This window comes from Amblyomma maculatum, chromosome 1 (assembly GCF_055883805.1).
Source record: "Amblyomma maculatum isolate TAMU_Amacu chromosome 1, ASM5588380v1, whole genome shotgun sequence".
Taxonomy (NCBI): Eukaryota; Metazoa; Arthropoda; class Arachnida; order Ixodida; family Ixodidae; genus Amblyomma; species Amblyomma maculatum.
The window spans coordinates 311,036,072-311,060,190 of record NC_139344.1 but is presented as its reverse complement, the minus strand read 5'-3'; the positions used below and the strand labels follow the sequence as shown (position 1 = coordinate 311,060,190).

General features: G+C 50.5%; 1 protein-coding gene across 6 annotated transcripts in view; it reads right to left on the bottom strand.

Moving 5' to 3' along the window:
• Nucleotides 1-24,119, bottom strand: part of LOC146207078 (traB domain-containing protein) — a 68,143-nt gene that overhangs the window by 10,758 nt on the left and 33,266 nt on the right. For all 6 annotated transcript variants that reach the window (XM_084596448.1, XM_084596345.1, XM_084596389.1 and 3 more), the window contains exons 6-7: nt 21,412-21,551; nt 11,399-11,571 (exon numbers count right to left, since the gene is read on the bottom strand). In XM_084596448.1, coding sequence (XP_084452574.1) covers nt 11,399-11,571; nt 21,412-21,551 — 313 coding nt within the window. The remainder of the gene's footprint in view (nt 1-11,398; nt 11,572-21,411; nt 21,552-24,119) is intronic.

The following is a 24,119-nucleotide window of genomic DNA, read 5'->3' as shown; positions in this document are numbered from 1 at the left end:
TTCTGTTGGAGTGGTCTATGCTATTCCCTTGACGTGTGGAAAGTTGTACGTAGGCCAAACTGGCCGATGCATCAACGAGCGTTTGGGGGAACATGCACGAAATTTGTCAGATTTAAAAGACAAGTACGCACATTTGGTTGCGCACGTAATCAACTGCAACGGATGCGGGGCCAGGTTGAATGAGACCAAGATTCTTGGAAAGAGTAAGGATAAAACGGCACGTGTTAGTTTGGAGGCTTTCTACATTAAGAAGTTTGACAGCAGGTGTATCAGCATCCCCTCATTATCTCTTCTGGCCTCCGAAATTAGGTTTTTAGATTCTGTTATCCTTAACCGAGTTTTCCTTGCGTTCTCGATGGTCGATTGATGATTTCCCCTATTCGCCTATATAAGATCACTCGTGGGTTTCAATAAATTCAGTTGTGAGTAGCGCCTTTGTCCCGTCTTCTTTCTTGTGGTGTGTTTATTTCGGCGCAGTTCTTCACAGTACAAATATGAACCAACTAGCCCAAGAAACGGTATTAATGCCCGCAGGGGAGGTGCCCTAATTAAGGGAGAAGGGGTGTGGAGAACAAGTCACACTTTGGGCCCGTCGCTGCTCCCCTCTCTCTCCTCTCGGGGCTGCCTCCCTCTCGCTGGTGCCCTCTGCGGCGAAGAACGTGAGGAAGGCGCCCCACCCATGGTGCCCAATGGCAAGGGGCCGTTCTCCCTCGCCGCTCTCAAGCTTCCTCGGCCGCGGCGCAAGTGAGTGAGGCGTGTGGTGTGTGCAACGAGCTCGACAGTGCGGACCGGACGGGCCAAGTGAACGGACGTGTCCAGCGAGAGACGACGGACTGCTCAGGTGAACACAGCGTTGCTTGATCGCGCGTGCGCGGCTGAGGAAGCCCATTAAACAGTCAACCCTTTGGTCTTCGGCGTTCGTGTTGTTCTTGGGGCCACTACTGTGGTCTGAGTTAGCAAAGCGTTGTTTGCTCTGAGAGCGGAGCCGCAGCCCCGTAGAGAATCCCACATTTTGGCGCCCAACGTGAGGCAAGTGTCTCCTGATCCAGAGAAACTTCGAGCGATCCTGGAGTTTCCTACGCCTCCAGATGTCACCGCTGTTCGCCGATATCTCGGTATGGTGGGATACTACCGACAGTTCATTCCTAAATGTGCGACTGCAAGCGCCCTTGGCACAATTGCTAAGAAAGCCTTCCCGTTGGGAATGGGGAGATGAGCAGGAAAGGAGCTTTCGCCAGCTCTCGCACGCCATCGCTGAGACAGCAGCTCTGAAGCTGCCTGACCTAAACAAGCCATTCGTTATCCAGACCGATGCCTGTGATATCGGAGTGGGCGCTGTACTCTTCCAGATGGATGGGGATCAGCTGCAACCAGTGTTGTTTCCGAGCCGCGCACTCTCGCCGGCAGAATGCAATTACTCAGCGATGGAAAAGGAATGCTTGGCCATTATCTACGCACTGCGACGTCTCGAAATGTAGAAGGAACAAGGTTCACGGTCGAGACCGACCACATGGCCTTAACATGGCTGAAACACCTGCGCGAGCCCAGCGGTCGGCTTGCGCGGTGGGCCCTGACACTACAACGCTTCGAGTTCGAAGTGCGCTATCGAAAAGGGACTGCCGACTGCCAATGCAGTCGCGGATGCGCTGTCACGGGCGCCGGTCACTGACACCCAACCGGCAGGCGAAGACGAGGAGACGGAAGGGCAGCTGTCTCCACCTCTGCGTAGGGAGCGCGCAGTGGGCAGTACCCCGCCTGCGAAGCCCCCAAAACATGTGCGCTTTGTGGGAGCAGTAGTCCCCCTCGAAGTTGCGTTTAGAAGAGAAGAGCTTCTCAGAGCTCAGCAGGATGACTCGTACTGTCAGGAGTTAATCAATTGTCTTAGTGAAGAGACGGATGCTCTGACAACTCAGGCCAAATTGCGCTGTGAAGCCACTGGTAGTGTGGTTGGCGCTAACTCTAGTGTAGCTGGTATTGCTACGAGTGAGTTGGAGAACGGCCTGCTGGACCGTGAAGGAGCTTTGATAAAATATGTGCTAGACAAAGAAGCCTCCAGTGAGTGCTTTAAAGTTGTGATTCCGCGCAAACTGCGCCGCGCCGCTATGCGGCATAATCACGATGCCGACGGTCACGAGAGCGCCCCAAAGACATGGCGGAAGTTTTGTCGGTTCGCTACCGGGCCCGGAATGAAGCCTGACGTATGTCGATACGTGCGAACATGCCACATCTGCCAAGAGAGAAAGCCTCGAGGTGGCAAACCACCTGGCTTACTCCAGCCCATCATAAGCACAAAGCCATGGCAGATCCTGGCGTGCGATTTGATGGGGCCGCTGCCGCGCAGCAAGAAGGGTTGGTACAAATACGTGCTTGTCGTTGCGTGCCATTTCAGCGCTTTCGCTGAACTGTACCCGCTGCGGAAAGCTACTGCCCGGGAGATCTTGGGAAAACTGTCGGAAGTGTTTTGTCGTTTTGGCTTTCCAGAGCGACTGATAACCGACAACGCCACATATTTCACGTCCAAGGTGTTTCGTGATATGTGCGCAACAATGAATGTACGGCAGCAGAAAACCACGTGCTATCATTCCCAGTCCAACGTGAGCGAGCGCCGAAATCGGGACATCAAGCCGCTCCTGGGCGCATATGCACAGTCGCTTAATGATTGGGATGAGCACTTGGACGCCATATCCTTCGCTCGGCGCACGAGTGTAAATTGCTCGACCGGCTTCACGCCGGCTTTTCTCATGTTTGGCAGGCAGCTGAACACGCCAACGGACACAGTCCTGACCCACAGGTCAGATGATGATCGCAAGGTCGAGGCCAATGTCGACGACTATGCACGGCGATTACGAGAGCGTTTGGCCAGTGCCATTAAAGAGGCGAGCCGCAGCCGTGAGAAGGCCAGGGCAAGCCAGAAGGCGAGCTACGACCAAGCCCACAGGGACCTTGAGTTCCAGTTGGGAGACACGGTTCTGAGGCGAAATCATGTTCTCAGCGAAGCATCCGCAGGACTCGCAGCCGGCCTTACACCCCATGGGTCCTTTGTGATCGCAGAGAAACAGTCGCGGCTGATTTACCGACTGAAAGACCCGCAGTCGGGCCGAATAAGCAGACCCATTTATGTGGGAGAGCTAAACCAGCATTTCCAGAGAGATGCTGTGGAAGACGAAACGCCTCTAGTTAAGGAGAGTGCCGAGGCTGGCAATGCTGAGAGCAGTCTCTACCGGCATCGCTATAACACCCGCAGCCAGCGAAATCGTTGAGGCTGCATGCGTGAGAGCGCACATGCAGGCCCAAACGCGATCCTTGCTTGCACAGTTCGCATCCGAGCTGTTGATGTAGGAACGCCAGATGCGCGAGTTCGCGCGCGAGCGCATAGAAGGGAAGGCAGCCCTTTCCGCGATTTTACAGTGCGAAAGGTAGGCGGAGTCACCTAATGTCAACCGCAAAGAGAGAAGCCTTGTGCGAAGTTATCTGGCGCGTGTCGATACACAAGCCGGCAGTGTTCCTGTATGCGAAGCCTGTGCTGAGCAGGTTCAGAGGGACCTAGCCCGCCGACTGGCCTTATTTATGACACCGGTGCTCCGGGTGCATGAGCCACGCTGTATGCGTTCAGGCGGCGATGAACGGCGAAGGTGATGTTTAGTCTGGCAGCCCAGTGGCTGCGCAGTCATACAGTGGTTCCCGGAACAGCTCGAATTCGAGCTCGTTCTTGGAGAAGCTCGCATTCGAGCTCGAACAAATATATCACAAGCGGGAGGGCGAGGATATGCTAGTGCACTTTGACCCTCCCAGCACAATCCCGGAGCTCGCAGACGGACGCCCGCCAGCTAGACTCGGGCTGGAGATGAACAGGAACGAACATCGTCGAGAGCAGGCTTGCTGGTGCCGACGGCCGTCGGCGTCTCCCTGGCCAGCAATCCAGGGATGGCCGGGGCCGCCACAGCAGCCGGGCTGCCCAGCCAGGGCAAGCCCACAGCGGCCCTCGCTCGCAGAACACCAGCGCGGGCCAAACGGGTGGACCCCGCCGATTTGAACGCCACCAGCAGAGGCAGCGATCGTCGTCACACCAAGGTGCTCGCCGGGCTGGTGGGGACCGCCGCAGTGTGGCTACGTGGACCTCTCAGGAGGGGGGGATCGCCGCCGCTGACTTACTGCAGTGACGCCCCGTGGAAGATGCAGCGAAAGGTGGAAACCAAGCTTCCCCTGCAAGCTGTGCCCCATCCCTTCCACGGGCGCACCCCGCGGGACCACGAAGCAGCGTTCCCGAACTCGGGAATGGCATCTGACGCTGGTGCTAGATACTGCAGCCAGTGTGGAGGGCTGCTACTCTCAAAACGACGCCACAAGGCCCCAACGCTCTACGAAAACGGGCATCCAGCCTGCGACAACGGGCGAACGGCAGAGGCCGTGGTAGCCGCTGCTGCCTATATGGCCCCTGTGTTTCGGGCCGACGCCGACCCAGTGCATGGGCCTGCTGACCCACGGCCTGCCATGGAGTTTTCCGACATGGATGACCTGCTGGCCGATCTGTAATCAGCAGTCAGCAGCCGCGAGGGCGCCTGCGGGGGAGGCGTCATAATTAAGGGAGGAGGGGTGTGGAGAACAAGTCACACTTTGGGCCCGTCGCTCGCTGCTCTCCTCTCTCTCCTCTCGGGGCTGCCTCCCTCTCGCTGGTGCCCTCTGCAGCGAAGAACGTGGGGAAGGCGCCCCACCTGTGGTGCCCAATGGCAAGGGGTCGTTCCCCCTCGTGGCTCTCAAGCTTCCTCGGCCGAGGCGCAAGTGAGTGAGGCATGTGGTGTGTGCAACGAGCTCGACAGTGTGGACCGGACGGGCCAAGTGAACGGACGTGTCCAGGGAGAGACGACGGACTGCTCAGGTGAACACAGCATCGCTTGATCGCGCGTGCGCGGCCGAGCAAGCCCATTAAACGGTCAACCCTTTGGTCCTCGGTGTTCGTGTTGTTCTTGGGGCCACTACTGTGGTCTGAGCTAGCGGAGCGTTGTTTGCTCTGAGAGCGGAGCTGCAGCCCCGTAGAGAATCCCACAACCTCATATTGCAAATTGGAAACGCCAATCAAACTTCACTGACGTTCAACATGCCCCGGAATACAACTGTGAACGAGAAGGGTGCTCGGAGCGTCTTCGTGAAGACGTCTGGCACAGAAAAACAGCGATGCACCGTCATGCTTGCTGTGACGGCCAATGGGCGGAAGCTGCCACCATACGTCATCTTCTAACAGAAGACTATTCCGAAGGGAAACTTTCCCAGTGGCATCCATATAAGTGCACAAATGAAAGGATGGATGACTGCAGACCTGATGGTCGACTAGATTAAGACTGTTTGGAGACAAAGACCAGGAGCACTTCTGCTTCCCTCGCTTCTGGTTTTGAACCGTTTCAGGGGTCACCTTGTGGACAGCATGCGTGCTAAGCTTAAAGAGCTGCGTACGGACATTGCAGTAATTCCTGGGGGTCTGACTTCGCTGCTGCTGCCTATCGACGTGTCACTGAACAAACCGTTCAAGGACAACGTTCGAAGACTTTATGTAGAGTGGATGGCGATGGGCCAGCATGATTTGACGCGAGCGGAAAGATCAGAAGGCCATCCGTGGAGATACTTTGCTAGTGGATCGCCGAAGCGTGGAGCAATATCCCCAACGAGGTAGTGGCCAAAAGTTTCAAGAACACAGGCATATCGAACGCTTTGGATGGAACGGAAGACAACTTTCTGTGGCATTGTGAAGATGCTCCCAGCGACGACACTGCCGTTTCCGATGATGAGTCGTGCAGCAATGAAAGCGAGGATGGCGAAGATTCAGACTCGGATTAGAGTACTGACGAGAAAAAATGAATGGGCATTGTACAGTTCATGTGATACTTAATGTGCGTGTTTATTGCGAAGGTAAGCCTTACTCAACTTTTATTCTTGGTTGTAATCGAGATATCTGTTCTAAGACGTCTGACCTGCAACTTGTTCGCGTTTTCGGTGCTCAAAAACTTTTTGTGGAAACTTTATCCCACGTAATGATCGCACCCTAAAAATTGTGTCAGTTTCTTTTAAAAAAAAAGTGCGATCATTATGCGAGTAAATACGGTACTTGTGTGAAGCCAAATGGAGCTGTCATATTGCTGTGGAATAAGTAAACACTTGTTAATCTGACCTTTGATAGACCAGAAAGAAAAGTGCTTGAATTAACCGAAAGGTCACATTATGCCTGAGAAAACTGCCGAAAACCGTTTCACCAGTCATTTTTTATCTTGCCGATGATTGTCTGCATTTGAGATGAAAGCCCGATGAGAACAACCCAGTCTGGTCAAGTGCTTTGCTACTAAGAAACAGCAGCACAAAGACTGTCCGTTTTGTAAAGAGGAGCCATGTACATTCACACTAAAGCATGTGACACATCGCAGAGCCCTTTTATCCCCGTGCCCATAAAACTATGGTATTTTTCTCAATAAAAATTATAATTTTCATAGCAAAAGCAGTGTCAAGCAATTGAAGCAAAAGCAAACACATATTGTGCGCTTCCTGAAATTGTGGGAAACGTTGTATAAAGACCTCCGCTACCCTGTTCACAGTGCGACGCTAGACTTGCAACTGGAATTCACTGCGGGAAGGAAGCATTTATATGCGGTTTTTCCTTCTCCTTTCTTTGTGCTGCCCGTGCCACCTTCAGCTGCAGTCACGTCAAAAGGCAGTAATGACGGCACAAATAAAAAAAGAAAGCAAGGAATGCAATTCATATTGGGTAGAACACAGTGCAAAAGGACGATGGAAAGAGGACCAAGATGCACACGGACAAGCGCCGACTCACAACTATTCTTCACTGCGAAAATCAAAACATTTATATCTGTTTCTTTGACACACAGCTCCCGCGCACATGTGCAGAATATCAATCCTGGAAGCCACATCATATCTCAAAGGCCAAATGGCTAAATTTTCTTCAGATCATGAGATATTTGGTTCAGGTATGGCAGAACGGCAGAAAATTGGTGCAAAAGCAGGTGTAGATGTAGTGTTTTCAGCTCCACTGTGCCTGTCGAGCCTGTGCAACAAGGTCAACAAAAAGAAAATGGAAAGTGGCTGTAAAATTAGGCACCGAAGCCCTTTTGTGGCTTGTGAGGAGGGCGTTGTTTACTCCATTCCTCTTGCTTGCGATAAGGCATACATAGGCCAAACAGGATGATCTATGAAAACGACTTATCTGGGGAAATTTGCCTTCCCATTGCAAGGGCTGACAGCAAAAGGAAATGCATTCACGAATTTAAGAAAACAACCATCTTGAAGAAACATCTGAACCAAATGACGCGCGAAATTGTTGAAGCCGCTTTCCTCTCAGGGCTTGGGGAAGGTTGCGTCGGCACTCCTTCCATCTCACTATCTGAAAAAAGCAATCACCTCCCTCTTTGGTTTTATTTGACTTCACCTGAATTTTAGAGGCACCCTTCACACGTTGCTCTTTTTCATTCTAGCTGTATTCATTTTTGGCGCTCCTCCCTATACTGCTAATCTTTTTATCGTTTCTTGCCCTCCCTTGTTCTAACATAACTGCACCCTCCACCCTGTTTTTCCATTCTATCTTATTTGTCATTCGTGCATCTTCAAATCTGTTTTTGCATCCTTTTTTCCACTTGTCATTTGTTCTGTACGTCATGAAGTTCACTGTCTAGTGTGGTTTTTAGAAATGATGCCTCTCCTATCTTTTGCTGTCCTGGAAAACGCGTGATTACCAGTTCGTTCGCGTGGCCTGGCTGTCAAGTTGCCCTGATTATTCCCCTGGTGGCATTTTACCTGGCGTATGTATATAAACGCAGGTTTCAGTTTTTTCAAATAAAGTTGAAAGTTCAGTACTCTGTCCTCCTGCATCTTTTTCCCCGATTGTGTTTGTGCTGCTGACACAAATAGTATTTCAGTTCAGTTCAGTCGTTCAGTCGTATCCGACTCTTCGTGACCCTATGGACCATGTCACGCCACGCTTTCCGGTCTCTCACTATCTTCCTAACATCACATAACTTCATCTGCAGTGCCTCGAGGATGCCATCTAACCATTGCGTTCGCTGCCTACCCCTTCTCCGGCGACCCTCAACCTTTCCCAACATCAAATCTTTCTCCAGCGACTCCTCTCTTCTCATCAGATGACCAAAGTAGCTGAGCTTTAACTTTAGAATTTGACCCTCCAATGAGCAGTCATGGTTTATGATCGACAATATCGACTGATTTGATCTTCTGGCAGTCCAAGGAACTCTCAAGAGTCTTCGCCAGCACCACAATTCAAACGTGTCAATTCTTCGGCGGTCAGCCTTTTTAACAGTCCAACTCTCGCATCCATACATCACAACTGGAAAGGCCATAGCACGAGTTATACGGATCTTGGTTGGCAGACTAATGTCTCTGCTCTTTACTAGGCGGTCAAGGCTAACCATTGCTCTCTTTCCCAGAAGCAGGCGTCTCCTAATTTCATGGCTGCAGTCTCCTTCCGAGGTAATCTTGGAGCCCAAGAAGAGAAAGTCTGTCAAAGCTTCCACTTCTTGTCCATTGATGCTCCAGGACTTGATAGGGCAAGACGCCATGATCTTTGTCTTTTTAATGTTCAGTTTAAGCCCAAACCTCTCTCTCTCTTCTTGTACGTGCATCAGAAGTCTCTTGAGTTCCACTTCACTTTCTGCCATTAAAGTGGTATCATCCGCATATCTAAGGTTGTTGATACGTTTTCCAGCAATCTTCGCTCCAGCTGAAGATTCGTCCAGACCGGCCTTCCTCATGATGCACTCAGCATATAGGTTAAATAGGCAGGGCGACAGTATGCAGCCTTGCCTCACTCCTTTCTCAATCTGAAACCAATCAGTAAGACCATGCCCAGTTCTGACTGTGGCCTCTTGTCCTTCATACAGGTTCCTGAGGAGACAGATGAGGTGAATTGGAACTCCCATCTCTTGGAGAGCTTGCCACAATCTGCTGTGACCTACGCAGTCAAACGCTTTCGCATAATCAATAAAGCAGAAGTAGATGGGTTTCTGGAACTCTCTTGCTTTTTCCATGATCCAGCGAAGGTTGGCAATTTGGTCTCTAGTTCCTCTGACCTTGCGAAACCCAGCTTGCACGTCCGGAAGATCCCGATCCACATACTGCTGCAGCCTTCCTTGGAGGATTTTCAGCATCACCTCGCTAGCATGCGAAATAAGCACGATCGTGCGGTAGTTGGAAATATCTTTGGCACTGCCTTTCTTTGGAATGGGGATGTAAACTGACCTCCTCCAATCCTGTGGCCACTGCAGGGTTGTCCAAATTTTTTTGACAATGTATGCAGAATGTTAACAGCGTCATGGTTGAGGTTTTGAAGCAACTCAGCTGGAATGCCATCAATTCCGCTAGCTTTGTTCTTAGCAAGGCTGGCTAAGGCCCATTCAACTTCACTCTTCAGGATGCCCGGCTCAAGATCAGTAATCACAACCGTCTTATGTTGGGTTTGCACATTCGGGTCCTTCTTGTGCAGTTCTTCTGTGTATTCCTGCTACCTCTTCTTTATCTCTGAGGCTTCAGTGAGGTCCTTGCCTCGTTTGTCCTTTATCACGCTCAGCTTAGCACAGAAGCTTCCTTTGATATCTTTGATTGTCTTATACGGAGCTCTTGTGTTCCTTAATTGGCTGTTGTCCTCAACTGCTTGGCACTGTATGTTCAGGAAGGCATTCTTATCTCTCCTTGATATTTTCTGAAAATCCGCATTGAGAACCTTGTATCTTTCTCTTTCCCCCATACCTTTTGCCATCCTCCTTTCCTCAGCTATTTGCAAAGCCTCTTCAGATAACCAGTTTGCTCTTTTGCATTTCTTTTGCTTTGGAACTACCTTAATAGCAACTTCTTGTATTATATCACGAACATCAGTCCACATCTCTTCGGGCTCTTTGTCTTCTAGATCTAATTCTTGAAATCGATTCCTCACTTCCACAGCATATTCTAATGGAATCTGATCCAGATCATACCTGAAAGGCCTTCTAGTTTTCAGCGTTTTCCTCAATCGAAGCTTAATTTTGGCAACAAGAAGCTGATGATCGGTGCCACAATCGGCCCCAGGCCTTGTTTTTACTGCTTGTATAGCGCTTCTCCATCTCTGCCGGCAAAGAATATAATCGATCTGATTCCTGTACAGACCGTCCGGTGAAGTCCATGTGTATAGGCGCCTCTTGTGCTGTTGAAAATGAGTATTCGCTATGGTCAGGTTGTTTTCTTGACGAAACTCTACTAGCCTCTGCCCAGCTTCATTTGGCTCGCCAAGACCGAACTTGCCTATAATTCCGGATATTTCTTCACTCCCGACCTTAGCATTCCAGTCTCCTATGAGAAAAACGACGTCTGATGATGGAGTGCGATCTAAAAGGCATTGTAGGTCCGCATAAAATCTCTCAACGTCAGCTTCTTCAGCAGTAGTGGTCGGTGCATAGACTTGGATAACTGTTATGTTGAAAGGGTGACCTTGGATCCGAAGTGAAATCATTCGGTCGTGTTTGGGGTTGTACCCTGGCACTGCTTTGCCCGTTCTTCTGTTTACTATGAGAACGACCCCATTCCTTCTCTTGGATTCGTGCCCACAATAAAAGACATAATGGTCGCCGAAGCTAAATTCTCCCATTCCGGTCCACTTGAGCTCGCTGATACCCAAGATATCAATGTTCAATCTGTCCATTTCTCGCTTGACGACATTCAGTTTACCTTGCGTCATAGATCTTACATTCCATGTTGCTATGTGATATATCTCCTTGCAACATCGGACTTTCCGGTCGCTTCTCGACACATCCACAACTGAGCGTCCTTTTGGCTTTAGCCCAGCCGCTTCATTCGTCCTGGAGCTACTAGGAATCGCCCTTTGTTCATCCCCAGTAGCATGTGGGACGCCTTCCAACCTGAAGGGCTCATCTTCCGACGCTATATCTTTAATGGTATTGTGACTGGCCATAGGGTTTTCTTGGCAGGAAATACTGGAGTGGGTTGCCATTACCTTCTCCAGTGAAAAATAGTATTTACTAAAGACCAAATGCAAAAAGCAAGGATAAAAGAATACAAGAACAGTACAAACACATGGCAACAATGCAGTCACTGTTTATACTCATGTTAGGGTTGCCCCCCTACTTGGCGTTCAGTAACAAGAAAAAAAAAAAAATTGTGTTACCAAAAAACACCGCTTATGTATGCAAAATCTAGGCTGCAAGGTTAGAGACTATCATAAATGCCTGCAACAATCACGCCAAGTGCTGCTAACTTGAGGACTAGACACAATACTTTGCCAAAGCCAGTGCAGGGTGCCAGTGGCGCTTGTGACTCTTCAGAAGTCAGCTGATAACCTTAAGAGAACTTTTTAAATGCTGCCTCTGCAAGGAAGGAGCTAAAAGAAGGGCTTTCTTACCAGAAGGGCTGCCCATGCAGGGCATGGGACCGGCGGCCAGCCTCAGGGAATAGGCAAGATAGATGTCCCTCTCATGCACAAACACCTTGCTGAGGGCGGGGAACTCGCCCGTCATCTCGGCCAGCATCTCCTCCAACAGGTCCTGCTTCTTGCATCGCTCCACCTCCTCCTTGCTGCAGTCACACAGGCATTGTCACATTAGTCAGCCTCAGTGTACTGACAACACAGTCCAATCTTTCTGCTGCAACAAAATGTTCACATCACCAAACCACATAAATCAATGCAATCATTCTCCTCCATAGCAAGGTTTAAAGTCGGAAGGGGGATAGAGGAGACCCCCCCCATATTTAAAAGAGGTCTACGACTCTCCGCGCTACAATGTAGAGACTGCGTGGATCCGAAATTTTATTCCTCTTGTAAGTGGTGGCTGGAACATTTCGTCTCCACCATTTCAAGAATTTTGAGTTTTTGTGCCAATCGTTAAGACTGAGCCAGAGAAAAATAGTCAGTCAAACTATATAATCAAAGGCTGGAACAGACGCACCAGCCACTTCCTCTCTCTACCCAAATTATTAGATACAGCCCGACTTTAAGCCCTGCTCCGTATGAACCAAGTGAGAGTTTCACCCATAATGGCTACTGCAGTCACTCAGTGGTGCTACTGAAATTGCCAGTGAAAGTTTGGTTTATGGAGTTTAACGCCTCAGACTATGATAGACGCCTTAATGGAGGCCTCTGGAAATTTTGATCATCTCGGGTTCTTTCACGTGAATTGACATCGCACAGCACATGGGCGCCTTGCTTTTCACCTCCATCAAAAAGTGGCCGCCGAGGCTGGGATTCAATCCCGTATCCTTGGGCACTGTAGTCGAGCGCCCTAACCATTTTGCCAACCTGGCGGGGCATTTCCAGTGGAAGTGTACTCAATGTTATGAGGGTTATTCTCGAAAGAATGTGCCACGGGTGAGGGGTGGAGGCTAGGCGCTACAGTCTGTTGTATCGTGAAGGAGACAGTATGCAGCAATCGACTGCACTACAGCCATTCTGTATTCTTTTTCTTCCTCGCTCGCTCTGCGATGTGCACGCATGCAATAGCACTTCGTCGTTATAACATTTCCCCACGCACTTTAAAAAAAAAAAAAAGAATGCTGGCGAATGTTTAAAGGTCCTCTAATGCATCACTTTGAATCTTGCCGGGAGTTTCTTTTCATGTGTGCTTCAGCGGGGCACAGGATGAGGAGTAGAAGTTGCTACTGTTGCAGCACACGTGGGTTAAGGAGGGTCATATGTTGGCTCTATCGGGGAGAGAGCATGAGGGAGAGGGAATGTTCGGGCTAACATCAGCAGTATTGGTGTTAGACGAGGTTGGACTCTGAGGGGTTGTGGAGGTCGAACTGTGGTCCATGTTGTGAACTGGTCGGCACTCGTGTGCAATCTGTTAGCAGCAAAATGTCGGCGAAAAGAGCCGCCAGGGCTGAGGATGCAGTTTGGCGCTGCATGACTGCTTGACTAACAGGCGAAAATTTGGATGAGTGCCACACATGCCCATCATCCAGCAGATATGAGGCGGGACCACATCGCTGTACAACTCTACAAGGCTCTCAAAACTGAGCAGCCAGCTTGCCTCATACAGTTGGATTACGAACTCTCACATAGTCTCCAATCTGAAAGTCTCGGTGCCTGGCTCCACTCCACTGATCGGCATAATGCTTGTAATTGGCTTGCTTCTCCTCGAGCCGCTGGCATAGGAGCTTAAGCGCTCTTGTAGGATCTGTTGAGAAACACTGGTCCAGTAGGCTGACAATGTTAAGAGCAATGGTCTAATATTGAATGCCGTGTGTGGTTGGCAGAATTCCTGCTGCATTCGCGCTGCAGACTGATAGTGGTGAAAAAAAAAAAAGTAATGTTAGTTACAGTATAAAACATTTAAGAAAATTTTTTAGGGGGTTAAGGACCTTTGCGACACAAGGTCTACGCTGGAGAGGGCTGCCTCCCAATCCGTCCATTGTTTTTTACGGGGTATGGCTTGGTTTTCTTGGCCCGCTGATACCATGGAGTAAAGGTCTACATTTATGCTGCAAAACTTGCATTAAGCTGAATATGAGCATCTGCCAATAGTGCAGTCCAGCTGGGCTCTCTTTAAACATGTGAGGCGACGCTCCTAACTGTGATTTATCCAGTTCTTTTGCGGTTCCCGGAAACGTTGGTCTTGCAAAGCAGTCATGTTAAACTTCTAGTCAATAGTATTTGAATCGTGGAAACACAGTCATGACATTGCCAAAACCATTGTGCACATTTTGACGGCACCGTTCGCGCCATGTAGATGACCTCTCCACAAACTCATTCATGTCTGCGGTGTAAAGCAGCGCCCGTGCCCCGTAGATCTTCCATAACGGTGGTAATTTTTTTTACTGCACACACTAAGATAGAGCAAAACGACAATACAGTACAACCTCGATAATTCGAACTCGGTTAATTCGAAATCCCGGATAATTCGAAGGTTTTCTGTGGTCCCGTATTTTCCAATGTAAATTTGGCCGGATAATTCGAACAGGTGGCCTGCGCCAGCCCGGTTAATTCGAAAATTTGGACTGCTATGCGGCAATGCCTGATCCATGTTTCGCCGCAAACCCAGCGAAACGACGGCCCTACGGAGCCGCGAGGCAAAGCCACATAGTAATGGTGATGATTTATAGGCGAAGCGCCCCAGCCGGAGCACTCTCTGCACAAAAATCGGTCCACAGTGCGCCTCGCGCACCGCCGAAACACGCGCCTGCAGAGGAGAAGACGTGCTTCACTGCAACACGGCGGGCATACCGGTTTTTATCACGTGACCTCGCCCCCACTCCATCCCTTGGTGTGCTTCGCCCACTCCTCCCCCGTGCCTCCGACGCTGCAAGTACGCCACCACCACCGTCGCGCCGGTCTCGCCTGCGCCATTTCTTTGTGTTGTGCGCTGTGGTTAGGGGTCGGCTACTGTGCCGTTTTTTTGGGCTGGACTGTGCAGAAGTGCTAGCTTTGTGACCGTAGCAGTGCAGAAATGCCAAAGTACAAGACTTTAACGCTGCAGCAGAAGTTCTGCTTGATCCAGGAAGCAGGCAAGAGCGCTTGTTCGAAGACCGAGTTGGCCAAAAGGCATGGCGTGCCCCTCTCGACGTTGTCCACAATATTGAGCAACAAGTCAAAAATACTAGAGGCTTACAGCAAGACCTAATCTTCGAAGCGGTCACGAGTGCGGGCTCCCACGTATCAAGATGTGGAAGCTGCTCTGCTTCGCTGGCTGCAGAAAGCAAACGCTGCCCACCTTCCCGTCAATGGAACGCTACTGCGGGAGAAGGCCAACGACCTAGCTCTACAACTTGGGCACGAGGAATTTAAGTGCAGCAATGGATGGTTTTGCCGTTTTAAAGAACGCAATAATTTAACCTTTCTCACCGTCTGTGGTGAGAGCGGCAGCACTAACGAGAGCGTTGTCGAGGATTGGAGAAACCACACATTGGTGCCGCTGCTTAGCGAGTACGGTGCAGACGACATTTACAACCTTGACGAGGCTGCACTTTTTTATAAGATGCTGCCAACAAAAACATTCGCAGTGAAGAACACCGCCATCAAGGGTAGGAAACAGGCCAAGGACAGGATTACTGTGCTGTTCGGCGCAAACATGTGCGGTAAACACAAGCTGCCGCTACTGGTCGTCGGGAAGACGGGGAAGCCTAGCTGCTTCAAAAATGCGCGGCTGCCGCCAAAGGATGAACTCGTCTACAGGCACAATAAGAAAGCCTGGATGACAGGTGCAATATTTGAAGAGTATGTGCGGACACTTGACCGCAAGTTCGCTGCCACGGGCAGGAATGTCCTATTTGTCTTCGACAACTGCCCGGCACATGGCGACATCCCACATCTCCAGGCCATCAGGATGGTATTTTTACCTCCGAACACCACTTAGATCTCACAGCCGATGGACCAAGGCGTCATTCACCACACTAGGAAGATTTATCGGTACCACCTGCTCAAGCGCATGCTCCTTTGCTACGACAATGGCAAGGAGTACTCCATCGACCTCCTCGGAGCCATATGCCTCATGGTGTACGCTTGGAAACAAGTGGAGCCCACATTGATCAGGCGGTGTTTTGAACACGCTGGTTTTTCCAGTGAAAGCACTGTTGATGCCGATGCAGACCACCCATGTACTACTACTCTTGACGAAGAAGGAGCAGAGTATTGCGACCGCATCAATGCGCTCTGCGCAGAGGATGAGTCCAACGCAGTCGGCTTCGCCGAGTATATCAACATTCAGAGCGAAGAGCAGACTGGCTACTCTGACTTGGAGAGTGAGATCACTGCTGGTACGAACATGCGCGATGACAGCGACGATAGCGACGACGACACCGACGAGCCTTCCCGAGCACCTGCTCTTGGTGAAGTTATCGGATCGCTGAATGTTATCCGCAGTTTTGTTGAGTGCCGCGGTGGAAGTTCAGAGATGTTTCGTCTATTTGATCAACTCGAGAGCATGACCTTAGGAGCCGCAAACTACCGGACGCGGCAAACCAGCATCTCTGATTACTTTCAGTAGTAATTCAAAATATTGTCACGTAGCCGTTCAGGCCCGTAACCAGAAGGTTGGTTTTAATAGGGGGTTAACCTAGTAAGCACAGAAGAGCAGGTCCAGAGAGCACTGAGTGACAGCAGCAGACTTCAGCTTCTTCTCGAACGCCACGGGGCCACTTCTTCGAGTCTGCGCACGAGACTCTCGATAAGCAGCCGCCTAGCGGCTGCTGTTGCACACGCTACAATATGCCGAATAAAGGTAACACGTTCCTGCAACGAATTTTTTTGCCTAAGTCTTATTTCTTGGTGTGTTCGTTAATTCGAAAACCCGCTTAATTGGAGATTGGAAAAGGACCCAACAGATCCATGCCAACTTGTTCGAATGGGCATCTTGGCACTTGAACAGGATGCAGTAAACCGGCCGGTTTCACAGGCGGTGTTTTCCGTCGCTGGCAATCATGGCATGTTCTCACGTAATGTCGTACTGCGGCCGCAAGGTTTGGCCAGTAATAACTCTTCTTAATTCGGGCCAGAGTTCGAGCATACCCCAGGTGACCCGCGGTGGGCTCGTCATGACATGCCTGTAAGATTTCTTCGGAAAGAGACTGTGGTATGACGAGGAGGTAATCTCTTCCCGTCGGAGCGAAGTTGATCTTGTATAAGACATTGTTTCGCATGCAGAACGATGAATGCGTTCTGGCAAAGAGACGGGGAACTTCTGTAGTGCGCGCTTCCAGAAAATCGATAAGTGGTGCAAGAGCCGGATCGTTACGTTGCTGCTGCGAAACAGTGAGCACGTCGACGGCTGCGATAAGGGGAAAGTCTGGTTCTTCGTCTTCCCGCGCAGCCTCGACAGGTGAACGGGACAAGCAGTCAGCGTCGTTGTGCTGACGTCCAGACTTATACACGATGGTCATGTTGAACTCCTGTAGCCATAAGCTCCATCGTGCAAGGCGTCCGGAGGGGTCTCGCAAGTTCGTTAACCAGCACAGAGAGTGGTGGTCACTCACAACCCGAAAGTGCCGGCCATAAAGATAGGGTCGAAATTTCATCACCGCCCATACAACAGCCAGACATTCTTTTTCGGTGGTGGAATAGTTCGATTCGGCACGGGACAAAGTCCGGCTGGCGTATGCGATAACTCGCTCGGCACCGTCTTGCCACTGGACGAGTACTGCGCCTAGACCCACGTTGCTGGCATCTGTGTGGACCAGAGTCTCGGCATTCGCATCGAAATGGGCAAGCACAGGTGTTGTCTGCAAGCGGTGCCGCAACTCGTCGAATGCCTTTTGCTGTTCGTCCGTCCAGGTGAAGGTGACATCATCCCGGGTGAGACGTGTCAACGGAGCGGCAATGTGTGAAAAGTTTTCAATAAATCTGTGGTAATAGGCGCAGAGGCCCAAGAAACGGCGAACTGTCTTCTTGTTACATGGAGTAGGGAATTTGGTGACGGCTGTTGTTTTAGCAGGGTCGGGACGAACTCCTCGATGGCTGACGACGTGGCCCAAGAACAGGAGCTCTTCATAGCCAAAGTGACACTTTTGTGGTTTTAACGTGAGGCCGGCAGATCTGATAGTCCGTAGCACAGCGGAGAGACGTTGGAGGTGTTCCTCGAACGTTGGTGAAAACACAACAACGTCGTCCAGGTAGACTAGACACATCTGCCATTTAAGACCAGATATAACTGCGTCCATCATTCGCTGAAATGTCCACGGAGCGGAGCACAATCCGAAAGGTAGGACTTTGAATTCATAAAGTCCATCGGGCATGACAAACGCTGTCTTCTCGCGATCACGTTCATCGACTTCGATCTGCCAGTAACCGCTCTTAAGATCAAGCGATGAAAAGTAGCGTGCGTGGCGCAGCCAGTCTAATGAGTCATCAATGCGTGGCAGCGGGTAGACGTCTTTTTTTGTGACCTGATTGAGCTTACGGTAGTCCACACAGAACCTTAAACTTCCGTCTTTCTTCTTAACGAGGACAACAGGCGAAGCCCAGGGACTCCTCGATGGCTGGATGACACCGTCATTTAACATCTCATCGACCTGTTGAGCAATGACTTCGCGTTCCCGCGGTGACACTCGGTAGGGGTTCTGCCGGACTGGTCGGGTGCGGTCGTCGGGGTTATTATACGGTGCTTGGTCAAGGGCGTCTGTTTAACCGCGGAGGCGGATGAGAAGCAGTCTTGGAACTGAAAGAGTAGCCCGACGAGTCTTTCCTTCTCTGCCGGTGATAGAGCGAGATTCACATCAGGGTCGAAGTTGGGCGTTTGGCTGGTAGACGTGTTGGTCTCAAGAACAAAGCAGTCGTGGGCAGCTTCTGCGACACCTTCAAAATAAGCTACCGTGGTGCCTTTAACGATGCGTTGCCGTTCGTTTCCGAAGTTCGTAATCAGCACGTGAGCTAGGCTATTAGTCAGATGAACTATACCGCGTGCAACACAGACTCCATGATGTAACAGAAGCTCTGTGTTCTGTTTGGCAACACCGGCAGCACAGGACTGGCCGTCGCACCTGACTGTGACGAGAGCTGACGAACGTGGCGGCATGGATACATCCGCGTCAACGATGCGTAAAGGTGCGTGGTGTCGTTCTGAGTCAGCGGTCAATGTTGCAGGCGTCGAAAACGTTACAGTACGGCGAGGAACATTAATAATGGCCCCATGCTCACGTAAAAAGTCCATGCCGAGTATGAGGTCCTTGCAGCAGTGCGGCAGGATAACAAAAACGGCTACAAAGGCTGAATCGGCGATGGTTACTCGCGCAGTGCATCGTCCGATCGGCGTCATAAGGTGACCGCCAGCAGTACGAATTTGCGGCCCCAGCCATTCAGTTTTCACCTTGGAGAGCCGATCTGCGAAATTCTTGCTTATTATTGAAAAGTCTGCTCCGGTGTCTACCAAAGCGGTTACTGGGTGTCCGTCGACGAGAACGGAAAGGTTGGCGCTAACAACGCGATCGGCTTGAGGTTGATTGGGAGTTTCGGGTTCATGGGGAGGCGGAGGCATCGTAGTCACAGCATCGGGCTGAGTCGTCACGGGAGGGTCTTCGGGACATCGATTCCGTTCGCAAGCAACCTGCCCCCCTGAGGTCGCCGCCTTCAGTTTCCCCGGTGTGGGCTTGGCGACCGGCGCCTCGGCACATGATTAAACTCACGGCGGCCGGGTGACGAGTAGCGCACGGGGGAAGACTGTGTACTGTCGCTCGAAGAGGTTGCCCGGGTTGCCAGATATTCTTCGATTTCTGGAGGGCGTTCGCCGACCCGGGGACGCGGGGAATCACGAGCAAAACCCCGAAGACCGAGTTCCCGGTATGGACAACGACGGTACAAGTGGCCGGGTTCTCCGCAGTGGTAGCACAGTGGCCGCTGGCGAGGAGTGCGCCAGACGTCTGCCTTCCGAACCGGTTGCTTCATGACGGGGCTCTGCTGGGATGGCAGCTGGTAGGGAGGCTGGTAGGATAGTGGCTGAGGAGCGGACGGCTGCATGACGACGCTCTGCTGGGTTGGCGGCTGGTAGGAAGGTTGGTAGAACGGTGACTGCAGAGTGGGCGGCGGCTGTGCTTCGAAACGAAGCTGTTGCGCAGGAGGCACTGCAGGCCGACGAAGAGCCGCTGCGTAGTTCATAGAACGTGGCTCCAACAGTGACTCAGGCGGTGAAAATGTCTGACGGATTTCTTTACGCACGGCTTCGGTGACAGCCGCGGCAGTCGGGTTAGGCGATCCAAGATTGAACTTCAGGAGCTCCTCGCGAACTACCTCGCGGATCAGCTCACGCAGAGAGTGATCTTCAGTGGACCCGTTCAATGCGGCCACACTGCTGAAGGGTTGACGACAGGCAGACTCCGTGCGCCGGTATCGTTGCTGCAGGGCTCGCTCAATGAGGGTAGCTTCATTGATGAAGTCCGCGACGGTTTGGGGTGGACTGCGAACCAGACCAGCGAAGAGGGGTTCTTTTACGCCCTGCATCAGGTGGCGCAACTTCGCTGATTCTGTCATGTCGGGATCAGCGCGTCGGCAGAGACGGGTCACGTCCTCAGCGAACATGGCCACGCTCTCGTTAGGTAATTGCACACGAGCGTCTAGGAGGCGGCGTGCGCGATCACGGCGGTCATGGCTGGCAAAAGTGTCCCGCAGCTGCTGGCGAAAGAAATCCCAGCTTTGAAGACTGGCTTCCCTATTCTCATACCACGTTTTTGCGCAGTCTTCAAGGGCGAAATATACATTGCGCAGCTTCTGAGCAGGGCTCCACTGATTGAATTGCGCCACTCGCTCGAACTGGTCGATCCAGTCGTCGACATCTTCCGCAGTAGCGCCATGGAAACTGGGGGGCGTACGAGGCTGCTGAAGCAGCAACTGATGCTGACTTGCCTGTGCCATTACAGAAGTCTCAAACTGATGGTCAGCTGGCGTCGGTTCAGGTAGAGGAGCGAATTCCGGCGCCAGACCTCGGAGGCGACGGCTGCAGCGATGAACGGGTGTCGACACGAGCGGAAGCCGGTTGGGACTCAATGAGCGGCTGCGAGAGGCCCGAGACATGTAGTTCAAGGCCTCACCTCCACCAGTGTCACAAAGCCGTTCAGGCCCGTAACCAGAAGGTTGGTTTTAATAGGGGGTTAACTTAGTAAGCACAGAAGAGCAGGTCCAGAGAGCACTGAGTGACAGCAGCAGACTTCAGCTTCTTCTCGAACGCCACGGGGCCACTTCTTCGAGTCCGCGCACGAGACTCTCGATGAGCAGCCGCCTAGCGGCTGCTGTTGCACACGCTACAATATGCCGAATAAAGGTAACACGTTCCTGCAACGAATTTTTTTGCCTGTTAAGTCTTATTTCTTGGTGTGTTCGGTTAATTTGAAAACCCGCTTAATTCGAAGATTTCTCGCGGTCCCGATGACTTCGAATTAACGAGGTTGTACTGTATAACGCATTAAATCTCACAAATATGCGCAATAAACGCTCTACTTTGCCGCGCTGTTTAGATTCAGGTAATGCTGCGAACAGCGCCATCCGCTGGGGTTGACATGAAGTGCAGCCCCCATATGAGCACACTACAAATATTCTAGAATGATATATTTCAATGTATCATGTGAGTAGTGGTAACAGCATTAAACCTTCCATGGTGGTTAGCTCCAAAGCACTTTCACTAGGGCCTCAGTGTGTTGGATCAATATCAATTAATTAATAATTAATCCATTGTTGCCCAGTGTGCTGGCGGTCAACATATTTATGCAAGTTATGCTTCACTTGCTCGGTGGCCCAAGCATCGATTCTGATGCATCTGTTTGCCTCATCAACATCGAAATATCTCCAAGCTTCAGTATCAACTGTTGCGAGGCACAAACAGGGGCGAATGCATGAAAAACCATTTTGGTAGCCAGTGTGACATTCGTTACACAAACACTACTCAATATTGGTGAAGCACCACGAAACGAGGGCAAAAGGCACATGTGAAAGGGAGTAGTTGCCTGATGGGCTCCTTAGCGGTGATCATGTGCCAGGCCAGGCGCAGCTTCTGCCACACAGTGAGCGCAGCCAGTGCCCTCTGGAGGGTGATCTGCAGGGGGCGATCCCCCAGGTGGATCAGGCAGCCTTTCACCTTCTCTGCCTGCAAGCACATGTAAGGTGATTAAATTAAGCAAAAGATCCCTTCACATACCTACCCAGGGGAAGATGCACTGCCCCTATCCTGTTCCTTCTGTTTATAAACGACATAACTAGCAAGGTGGAATCCAAGATTAGGTTATTCGCAGACGACTGCGTTCTATATAGAGAAGTGCAAAAGCGCCAAGATCAAATTGCTCTTAACAAGGATTTTAATTTGATAGTCCAATGGTGCTCAAACTGGCAAATGGCCGGCAACCTTAATAAAACAGTATCAATGTCAATTACAAAAAAGAAATCCAAGCTTTGTTTTTCGTACAGTTGCGACAACATCATCCTGAACTCTGTCACTCAGTATAACTATTTGGGCGTCGTAATATCACCAGATCTCGGATGGGCGGCTCATGTGGATGGAATATGTGGCAAACAAGGCGATGCGAAAGCTAATGTTCCTGAAAAGGACCCTGCGCTACTCTACAAAGGAAGCCAAGCTTCTGGCTTATGAGACGATTATACGCCCAGCAGTTGAATATGCGAACATGGCGTGGTTTCCATTCACCCAAAATCAAATATCTACGCTCGAAGCTGTCCAGCGAAAAGCCGCGCGTTTTATCTGTAACAGGTATAGGCGAACCGACTCGCCGACGCAGATGCTGGCCGAGATCGGTATTCATACATTATCTAGCCGAGCGATGCTACAACATCTCAAATTTCTGTATCTCATCCTGCATAACAAGATTAAAGTAAATCCTGACACCTATATTTCTTTTAATACCTCCAGAGAAACCCGTCATAAGTATCATCTCACACTTCAAGAATATTTTTCTGCTAATAACACATACAGTTTCTCGTTTTTTCCGCGAGCTGTGCGAGATTGGAACTCTTTAGATCAGGAAGTGGTCTCACAGTCCACTATCGACAAATTTGTTGAACTTGCCGGAAATTGTATATTGTCAACCACGAGGAAGTGATGACATCATTATCTGTTTGTTTTATTTTCTATGTATAATGTGAACCTGTGATGATGTCAACCTGTGAATGACTGTATCTTTCATTTTTTATATGCTTGCTTCCTTTTCTTTTTGCTAGTATTGTAAGAGTTTTCGATTTTACCCTTCTGTACATATGTGTGCATGCCTGTATGAGCAAAGAACCCACTCCTGTAAAAATCCCCGACTGGGATTGACAGTATCTGAAAATAAATAAATAAAAAAATTAAAAATGGACAGTGTCCAAGTGGAAGCTAACAGGCTGCTGCTTTGGCTCCATTTGTACACCTGCAACTCAAACTGACAACATCTTAGGGAACTGCATTTACCCATTGATCTCTCACACACCCCCCATAAATGGCATGAAAAAGCAAATTTCAGTCCAAAAGATCCCTAAACATGAGAAGAAAAATACATGGTTTGAAAAAGTGCAATTTCCACTTGTGAGTGGGAATAGTAGCCCATCATTAAGCCAAAGGTCACCTCGCGCCACTGATGCAGTACCACAATTAGAAGAACAAATTGTGTATGTGCACCTGCAATGCTGCCCCGCCTCCTGAAATAAGAGTGGGCGATAGCAGTTCCCCCGTTGCACTTTTGAATGCCCCCCTCCCCTTAACCAGGAGTAGCAGTATCGTCTGAGCTACATGCCCAGGGTTGCACATCTACAATTCATCCAGTTCAATCCTATCTGAAACAGACACAAAGGCTTCTGCAGCAGTGAAAATTCGATTTTTTCCCCACCGCGGTGGTCTTACTTCTCGTTCCTCATGTCTCACTTCGCATGTCTGGTGCGACCTAGTTTTCAGAAAAGAGTTTACGCCGTAACACCTTGGTGGAGGTTTGCTGGGTACGTCCTAATTAACGGATCAACCCGAGCTTTGTCGGAGTCGACGTATTGCCGGCCTACCACCTCATGTGCCCGAGATGTCTCTGGACGGAGAAACCACACTTAGGCCTGCACCTAGCAGTCCCTAGCCGCATTACCGAGAGCCCCGCTCGTTTGCGGGAGCAGCTGGTGATGACGTTGACGAATGACTCACCCACTACCAACGAGTAAGCCGCTATAACAAGTGGAATAATAACGACCAGCTGGCGAACATCGTTTTCTCGCTCACAGACATGGCCCTCACATGGTACAAGAATCACGAGGATACCTTGACATCCTGGCCTCGCTTTGTAGAAAAATTAACAAAGTGCTTTGGTGATTCCTCGGTGAAAAAGAAGAGGGCTGAGCAGACATTGGCTCATCGGGCTCAACTTCCCGCTGAGACACGTACAGTCGTGAGCAAAAGTGGTATACAATACTCACCCGGTAGCGAAGCTTGAGAAAACTGCATGCCAACTTTATTTAGGAACAGCTATCTAAGATCGAGACAATAGTGGCAGTGCCCAATTTGATCCAAATGATTGTGTCACTGTCGCTGCCCCTTACGCTGTCGCTAATAGCATTTCGATGCAGTTTTCTCGAGTTGTGTTACGGGCTGAGTGTTGTATACCACTTTTGTTCACGACTGTACACAGTATATTTAGGCAGTACTGAAGCTCTGCAAGGTCGCCTCGCCTCGTACGTCTGACAAGGA